Source organism: Urtica dioica, chromosome 4 (assembly GCF_054948205.1).
Source record: "Urtica dioica subsp. dioica isolate 48M chromosome 4, U.dioica_male_clone48M_v1_H2, whole genome shotgun sequence".
In the NCBI taxonomy this organism is placed as follows: Eukaryota; Viridiplantae; Streptophyta; class Magnoliopsida; order Rosales; family Urticaceae; genus Urtica; species Urtica dioica.
Window position 1 is genome coordinate 6,495,585 of NC_142759.1, and position 9,825 is coordinate 6,505,409.

General features: G+C 33.1%; 1 protein-coding gene across 1 annotated transcript; it reads right to left on the bottom strand.

The window, feature by feature from the left end:
- LOC149399779 (RING/U-box superfamily protein) lies at window positions 1–2,245 on the bottom strand. The gene is made up of 5 exons (XM_089613625.1): window positions 1,853–2,245; window positions 945–1,123; window positions 768–851; window positions 508–675; window positions 1–413 (listed from the first exon to the last, which is right to left on the bottom strand). The coding sequence occupies exons 1-5, from the start codon at window positions 2,004–2,006 to the stop codon at window positions 291–293; spliced, it is 708 nt and encodes a 235-aa protein (XP_089469751.1). The 5' UTR covers window positions 2,007–2,245; the 3' UTR covers window positions 1–290.
- Between the last annotated feature and the right edge of the window lie 7,580 nt (window positions 2,246–9,825).

A 9,825-nucleotide genomic window follows, 5' to 3' on the forward strand; every position in this document is an offset into this window, starting at 1 on the left:
AAAAAAACAAAAAAAAAAAAAAACTATCATAGCTCCAAAAATTTATACAGCAAACTCATCATGTAACATGAGGTGAGAGGGGATCATCACCCTTCAATGTTGTCACCGTCGTCTACTCGGGGCAGCGACGTAGCATTCGTACATATCAACCAAAATAAAACAAAAAAAAGCGTACAAAAAAGCCCTAAAATTTCTGTATAAGAGAATTAAACAGGATATATATTTGTATTTTTTTTTTGGCGGGGTAATTTACAGTAATGGTGGCGATAGTAACAAGTGAGTGAGTGAAATCAGAAATCTCTTCGGCATAATGGGCAAGAACCATGCCTAAGAAGCCACTTATCTATGCAAGGCAAGTGAAACATGTGATGACAATGTGGCAAACTTCGAACCGTCTCTCCCAGCATAAAATCCTGCAAAAAGATTATCACAAAAACCCTTTCGTCAAAACACGAAATTTTCCAATTAAAAAAAAAAAATTAATCAATGGCAAGAGTTTTATCTAACCTGAAGGCAAACCGAGCAAGAGACTTTCTCTCCGGAGCCATCGACATTGTTGTCGCTCGTGATCTTGATCTTCGGAATCTTCTCGACCGAATCTCCCGGAAGCCCTTTGGAACCGCCCGTGTCGAAGATGTTGGTCACTTCATCGAACCCCGAATCAACCGCCCCCATCTGATTTTTTTAAATTTTTTTTATTATTCATAATCCAATTGACAAGTCTCTTAACACTTAAAAAAAATGTGAAATGGCTGAGATTTAATTACCTGACTTTGAACTGCACTTAACATGGCCGGTCCAATCCTCTCGCGGACTAGTCTACCGCTCAGAAGGCTCGCAATCACATCAATCTACACACAATCATCATTTACGGGCATTTTGAGAATTTGGGGCTAAAAGAGAGCCAATCGAAATGTTTCGAAAGTTGGTTTGAGATTTCTCACCAAGTAGAGAAGACAACCGATACCGGATTCGTCGGATTGCCAAAGAACGAGGGACGATTCGAAAACCTCGATTGAGAAAACGGCTCCGGAGATAGCCCCGACCGCGGCGCCTCTCACGAACCCGCTCTCTGTCTCTTGGCCGATCAAAGCCCCGGTCATGGCTCCCAATAAAGTACCCACTGCACATTATTTAAGTTACACATAAATACATGAACATTAGATCTTCAATTCTCATCCTGTGTAGGACAAAATTCACAACCAAATAAAGCCTCTTTCTTTTTGTCTAAAGGCATGTCAATGGTATTAGATTTAAGAGCTTCTATCATTGATTGGATTGGATTCGCTCAATACACCAAAAGCCAGGAAAACACCTTTGCTCTTCTCTTTTTTTTCAATTTTCTTTTTCTTTTTTCATTAAGGTTTTTTAGTGTCAAAATAAATGAGCTCAAAGACAACAATGGCATGCCTTTCTGATTTCCAGAAACGCCAAAAAAGAAATCCGAACCCAGCGTTTTTTTAAGAGAAAAGTATGTATCTTTCTCGTCAATCATGAACATGTTAGGCAATAAGAGACAAAAAAAGAAGAAAAAGAAAAATCCTGAAATCCCACTTTGTCACAAGTACTAATAATTCTCTTTTCAAAGTACCAATCTCCTTTACATGAACAATTTCAGCTCATGACGAAAACAAAAAAAAAAACATGTTTTTCTCTCTCGCATTTACCCCAATTCAGAATTTTTCTTCTTGTTTTTTAACCATCTACCATAAAAAATTGGAATCTTAATTCAGCAAAACCATATAGGATGAAGAAGCATATGTTAATATCATCAAACAAGGGAATGAAATGAAGGAAAAGACTCTAGAAAAGTCACAAAACGAAAAGAAAATCAGTGCACGAAAAGCTTTACCTAAGGCAAAGAAAAAAGTGAAGATCGCAGAGAAGATATTTCCGAGAATAGCGGAGAGAGCAAAGTTGAAAGCTTCCTTTACTCTGTCGACGAAATTCCCAACCACGGACAAAGAAGGAGGCGATAATCCAGAAGGATGAGCGATAAAATCCATCACTTTCTAGAGAGAGAGAGAGAGAGAGAGAGAGAGAGATTGAATGTTTTGCAGATGGGTTTTGGTGTTGATCCTCTTTAATTCCTCAGATTTAAAGTAGTCGGATTTATACAGAGATACGGATTTACACATATATAATAGTCGCTTACTCGTTAAGAGATGAAGGAACCAAATCAACCAACTCGCATTAAAAGCTTTTGCTTTCTTTTCTTTTTTTTCTTTTCTTTTCAAAGGAAATAATTATTATTATTAAGTATTACTACCGATTTATTGATTGTAATAATACATGAAAAGAATTATTCGTGTTTTATTTGTCAAATAGGTGGAAATGAGAAGTTTTCTCGACTTGTTTTGACAATTCGGACGCGGTGTGATTCGATTCAACCACACAAATCGTTGCACTTTGCGGTGATTGATTTGTTTGTTTGTTGTATGTGAGTTGAAATATTTTCGGAAAAATATATTTGGATGTTATTTATGTCCCTTTTAAGTTTATTTTACCATTTTTGGCCCCATGATTTTTTTTTTTTTTTTGAGGAAACAAAGTGTGTATTAATCAAACTTGAAATACTGCCTATCGTTCGAGACAACAGGATTTACAGCAAGATGAATAATGCCATTCCAAGTTACGGGAACATCAAAGCGGAGAGCAAGTTTAGCAAGGTGGTCAGCTGGAAAATTGTGAATGCGAGGACAAAATCTGATGGAAAAAGAGGCAAGCTCTTTGACGACGTCGCGGATCTCATCGATAAGCAATCCGAGTTTGATCACAGGACTCTCTGGGCGATGTATTATTTTGGCGATCTCAAAATCAATTGGTACTAGAGCCATGTCCATTCACACAGTTTGAATTTGACTCGGCGAAGCGTAAGGGGGATTGTTACTCGGTTGTGTGTGTGAATGAACATGTGTTTATATATCGGTTGGATCTTTTCATTTGACACCAATTTGTTTTAAGACTGAATTTAACACCAGAGATTCTGAAGCAGAAGCGCAAAATAGACAGGTTCGCTCAATGGCGATTTTCCGAGATGCAAGGGTAGCTTATGTCGGAAGCCAACCATGACTAGTCTTCCATAGGAAGTGCTTTATTTTTTGGGGGAGTTTGAGACGCGAAATAGCCCCATGTTTTAGGGTTAATCCTTTTTTCGCACATTACACTAGAATCTTCTTTCAAATTTAAGTATGTCATTAAAACTATAAACATGTGTTTGTGATTTGTAAAGCCTTGAACTCATGACTTCATCAAAGATTTAGCGCCACTAAAGCGAGGACCACACTTGCTCTTTTTTGTGTTTTAATATTTAGATATAACTCAACAATCATATAAAAACGTATCTATAAAAAAAACATTATATAATTTATGCATGTTCATATTTTGTTTACTTTTTATATTTCATTACAAACTCGATTAAGCGACTAAGGTGTATTTTTAATCGAGTACTGTTGTACCCCCAACCTACTGATGTGATAGGGTAAATATGTCGACTAGATGAGTATTTTTTTTTAGCCGGAACCGAGTACCAAAATGCATTTTCTCATGGCCGGCTTAATTAAATTTGGTTTAGGCTCAAATACATTAATTAGTCCAATATTCTAGAGTCGGGACTCCATGTATGTACTCGGTTATACTCGAACATGTTGTCATCTCTACATAGACCTTGTCTTGGAAACCGTTTCTATTTCTTAAGTAATACTTTGAAATAAAATTAGTTTTGAATATTTGGTGTTTAAATTAAGCTAATATAAGTATTTGAAAGCGAATAAAAAGAAAAACTAAAATTCTTTATAGGAAAATTGGACAAGATAGTCATTGAAAATAGCCAAAAATATTACAAGCTGACAATTAATAGGAAATTGTTTAGTTTCTAAAAGTTTCATACAATAAATATATGCATGTATACAATAAATTTTCAAAACCAATGAAAAAGTGTCACGTCGCTGAGTCCGCCGAGATATATTAATGTTCTATATTTTAGTATAATAGTGCGCAAATATGGCACTATTGTCCACCAATTTTCATATATAAATAAATTAAAATTAAAATAATTATATGGTGCAAGTTACCCAGTATTTTGTTTTTTAAAAAAAATTGACAATACATGTTTTACTCAATCATTAAAATCATACGGACCTTTAATTTGGCTATTTGGCTACTTGCAAAACTTGCAGTTTTTTTTTAGAAAGTAAAAATTGCAGTTGTCCTAACTAATAAAAAAAATTGACAATACATTCATTTTTTACTCGATCATTTAAAGCATATGGATCCTTTGTCATTGTAAACCAATTTGGCTATTTGCAAAACTTGCAGTTTTTTTTGTTAGAAAGCAATTTTTTATTTTTTTATGTATGGTTCTGTATGTCGGTGCATTTCTTATTTATTTGCTAAAAGCGTCTCATTTATTCTTGTTAAATGCTTGTTACATAAGCATTCCTGTAAATTTTAAGTCTATAAGATATCTTAGTTAAGGAACAATTTAACAGAAGGGGTATGCTTATTACTATGCAGACTTTTTAAAGTTAATTTTGTACGTTTTTCAACATCAAAAGGGATAGAGTGTTAATCGAGTAGGAATTGAGGAGGATCGTTGTAAATAGTCCATAGAAAATCTCGGAAAGAGTAAAGGAATTATCGAGTTTATCTCGAATAATAAATTAATTCCGAGGAAATATTCTGAAAATTAATTTAAGAAATACATTCTCAAGAATGAGAATTAATTCCGAGAAACCTTAAATATATTTTGATTAATCGAGAACGAACGAGAAAATTTTTGGTTCGAATAATATAATTATAATATGTTTGGTTATGGATTTAATTAAATAATTATAAGAAAATGACGTGGTTGTAACAATTTTGAAGGGACTCATTTGAAAGAAAACAAGGAAAAGAGGTTGGATTGTAATTATTAGGATAAGGTTGAGCTTGTCAACTCATCACTTATCTACATTAGTTGCCTAATAAAATTATAGGACACGGAAAAAAAAAACAGAAAAAGAAAGAAAGAAAGAAAGAGAAAGAAAGAAAAGAAAGAAAAGAAAGAAGAAGAAGAAGAAGAAGAGAACCGAGCGGGAGAGAGAGAGAGACAGAGAGAGAGAGGGAAAGAGATCGAGGGAGAGCAAGAGAGATAGAGAGAGAGAGAGAGAGCGAGCGACTAAGGGAGAGGGAGCTCGGCCGACAGCCACTGAGACCCGGAACCCACCTCGCGCGCGCGTTCTAGCCGAGAAGACGAGGACGCCGGACTGAGAGGAGACGCTGGAACCTAACCGGGAAAGGCGGGATCCGGCGGGATACGGGAAGAAATGGCCGTAGTCGCGTTGGGAAGCTAGCGGGTTGGCGGGATCCGGGTTCCTTCCCGGTTCCCGGTCCGGTTCCCCCGGAATCACCGGAAACTTCCGGTTTTTGTGGTTCCTGTGTCGAGGAGTTCAAAAAAGGGGGATCCCGACCGGTTCCTGTCCGGTTCCCCCGGGATTTCAATCCTTGGTTTTAGTACAACTTAACCAATGGTCCAAGAGTTGATAGGCACAAGGCATGGCAAGGTTCACTCATCAAACTCCTCATATGGGTAATGCGTAGTCAAAGTATGGTTGCGATGGCCTTTTTTTTTTCTTTTTCTTTTTTGCACATGTGAGACCTTTTTTCATTTGCCTATCTTCTATGCAAGTTGTATAAAATATAAATACGACCCACCTCAATCCGACCTATTTATTGTACTTTTTTTTTTTTTTGTACTTATATGCACAAAAGTTTGTTTTTTCCAGTTTAATTTAATATCCTAAAATTTGATTGGGTTAAATTAATTTAAAATATAATTTACATTTTATTATAGTTCTTATTTTATTGCTAGAATTGTTGACGGATACAGCTAAATTATGATTTTATGAACGGTGTTTAACTTGTAGTAAACAATTAGCTAGAATTAACGATAATTATAAATAAATAAAAATTTAAATATTGTTGGCGAGATAAAAATGACATTAAATATTACATGAATTGGTGTACAAATATGACATCGAAACACTTTGTTGGAAAATCAATGATCCCACGACAGTGTCCACGACCAAAATATTAACACAACATAATTGACTAGTATGTATAAACTAGATACAAAAGGGTAGATCAGATATTCCCTTCTCTATGTATCTGTGTACATGGGTTAAAAAATTATTTACGCAGGTATTTGTGGTTTTTTTTTACTTCGACTTTGTTAATTTACAAACCTTAGCTACACAGGGACGGAGTTGTGTAGGGCCCAAAGAGTCCAATATCTCCCCTCAACTTTTGAAAATTGCAATCTTTATTCTATAATTTTAGCCCAAATTTATATAATATTTTTAAATTTATCCCCTCTCCCCAATTTTTTTTTTCAAATTTGCTCTCTCTTATTGAAATTTCTAGCTCTGCCACTGGGTTAACAAAAGGGCCGGAAAAAAAATAACTATCATGTGAGCTAGTTTTTGCTATTTTTTTCAAAATAGTTTCGCCATTAAATTGAACTTATTCTAATGTTTGAAAATGTACTTAGTTGAGCTAGGCACATAAAAAACGGTCTTATCCTCTCATTTGAGAGACCATTGTTTCAATTCGTACAATCTCTCTTCCCATCTCTAGTCGCTTTTATTTCTCTCGCTATTTGGTAATAGTTTTTGGCCAGTTGTTCTAGTTCGTTGGAATTTGAATTGGTGAGTCATTATTTGTCTCATCCTCGTTACATCCTATGAGGTTATTGCTCTTCGATTCCAGCGCGACATCGAAAGCAATATATTTTTAAGAAAATTGTCAAACGAGTCATGCCATTCCCATGAACAAAGAATTATGTTGTTAATTTAGTTTTCCATTGTAATTTTCAGATTTGTTTATTATTTCTTTTATCTATTGCTTTTATATCAGTCGCCATTGGTTGATGCTTCAAACTGAAGCTCGAGTTCATTATGTATTCATAGCTAATTTTTTTGCAACATGTGTCATATTTCATACGACCTATTTTGCCATGCTGAAAATCAGAAGATTCAAGCATATATACAAGTTATAAGACTTTTCTTTATTCTTGGAATATGAATCGTTGACAATTACATTTATCCTCCAAATATCATCTTTTTACATATATTTCTTTCTTGCTCATAACAATTTTAAACATATTGTTACAATTTTAAACATATTGTTACAAACTAATTTTCTCATTAATTATTGTAACTCATAACAATTCTTTCAAATGCCGGGCACACATAAAAGTTTTATGAGTTTCATCTCGTTTAACAATCTTATTTTTCTCAAAGCATCAAAATAATCTTTAAGATCGATAGATGAATGAATATTAAAATAAGTTCTATAATTATAAAATTTCTGTGAGTATTTTTATGGGCCGCTTGCTCTTATGTGAAATGAACTGAAAAATTGTTTTTGGTAAGAGTAAAAAAAAGTCAATGAATTTTTTTGGATTTTTTTTTTTAAAAGGTCAACAATAAGACTTAAGTAGGAGAGCGGATTTTTTTTTCAAATCTACCATTAAATCCAAGAAAATGAAGAGAGAGAGAAAGTAGGAAAAAAAACCCAAAATTGGAAAAGCTCACAACTCTTGATTCCGACCTCCGTATTTTTTAAAAAATGGGTATCAATGCGAAGCCTTCGGAGAGTAGTTTTTTTTAAGATCGGTTTTGACCATGTTTTCTTTTAAGCCTAAATTTCGTGATCATGTTGTCATTTATCACGAAATGACTAATTTTCCAATTTCAGCTCAACAAATAATCGAAAGGAGCATGTTTATGATATTCTTAATGAATGTAAATGTCACGAAATCTTATGCATCGACAAAAAAAAAAGTATTTATCTATTTATATAAGCGGTTTTATAAAAAAAAAAAATGAAGTATATAACTTGACCAAGTTAAATATGGCCAGGTGCATCGTCTAGTACTCAAATGTGGACCACTAGAAGCTTCAAATAGAAAGGAATGTATATGTGTGAGAAATATTTAATTTCGGGCAAATGTGTAATATTGGTGTAAAACTCACTCTATCCAACAAGATGAACGTTGTTTAAGTTGTCAAATAGCGCTCTCTATTTATTTTATTTATCGATACTTTTGACCAATTTAAGTTTATATATTTGATTTTTGTAAAGAAATTTTAACGGAAATAGTTCCCAACTTTTTATGATAGTGACATTTTGATCTCTTAACTTTTTTTTAAGTATTTTGATCATTAACCTATTGATTTTGAAGCATTTTGACCCTTTTTTTTTAAATGATAACTTTTTTATTAAATTCAACACCAAATCAACTTAAAACATATATACAAACTAAAATAACGTGTTTATAATTTTAAAAAGTTTAAAAAGTAAAATATACAATGCTATAAAAATCTAATAATGTATAATTTTTTTTAGTGTCTTTAGGATCAAAATACGATGTAATAAATTAGTTTGTAAAATTAAAAATTTAATTTAGTATATAAACATGTTTTAAGTTTATAAAGTATATAATTTCATAAAATAAAATATATATTTAAAAAAAACCTAAATGTTACAAAATCAATAAGTTAGGGACCAAAATGCTTTTAAAAAGAGTTTACGGACTAAAATGCCACTATCATAAAAGGTTATGGACTATTTGAGCCAAAAATTCTTTTTTAAATACATATATAGTTTTGTTTTTTTCCCAAATTAAATTAAAATTTATCTGTGTAATACTGAAACAGCCAAGAGAAGTCCAAATCTATCAATCCATGCATAGTTGGTACGTACACTATTTCATTTAATTGAACTTACTAGAGAGTTCTTCAAATAATTGATTATACCATTAGAAGCCAAAAAGGCAAAAACTCTAGATATTTCTGTTCGAGACAAGGCATTGGTGATTATAGGTGATTCCACACACATTTAATTTCCTTAATCCATAAGTTCTTGTCTTCTCAGATTCAACCAAACGACTCACAGATTATAATTCAGTATCCTCCAAGATCTTACTACAGAAATTTCTCGATTATTTTCTTCGAGTTATTATTGAACATACAATCGCGTGACTATTACAATGGTTCTTTATGATGAAACGTCTGTAAGCGGGTATAAGATATATATTATTGAATGAACCTAAAGAGAAAAAGACAGAATCTAATAAGCCCAACGACCAAAGATCTCGTAATCTGTGATTAGGTTATATGATAAATGATAATTAGAGCAAGTGGTTAAGAGTACGAGTGAGGTGGTTATTCCCTATTAATTACTTACAAATTAGTCTAACAAGAAATCACGTGTGTGAAGTAGTATTTTACAGAGTGGTTTAGCTAAACTATGACCAGAAAGTTTATTTGTTGGATAAAAATTAAATATAAGCCAATTACTGATTATCGTTAATTTAACTTCCTAGTATTTAATGAAGAACTAACATATAACAAAATTTGGCCACTAACCGTAGGTATGTTTATTTGAAGATTGTATGGATGAAGGATGTGGTATAGATATATCATATATCCAAATCATATGATTCGACTGTGCTGGGAAAAATTGGCACAATTAATTTTTTGAAAGTTTGTCGATAAATAGCCATAGCTTTGAAACTAAAAGCAATGAATGAATTTGGTAGTGGTCATAATTTTATAATTATATTATTTTTTATGCTCATTTTAAAAACGGCCGACTTCTAAAACTTTTACAAATATCGGCTTTTTTAAATTAATAAAACTGTAAACACCCTTATTATAAATAAAATTGTGGTTTATAAAACGGTTGAATATCATTGGGCTGTTGGACATTCTAATATGTGACGTCATTATGGTGATCAGACTTCTGGAGCGGCTTCTCTCGGCGGAGGTCTCGGCACCGGCT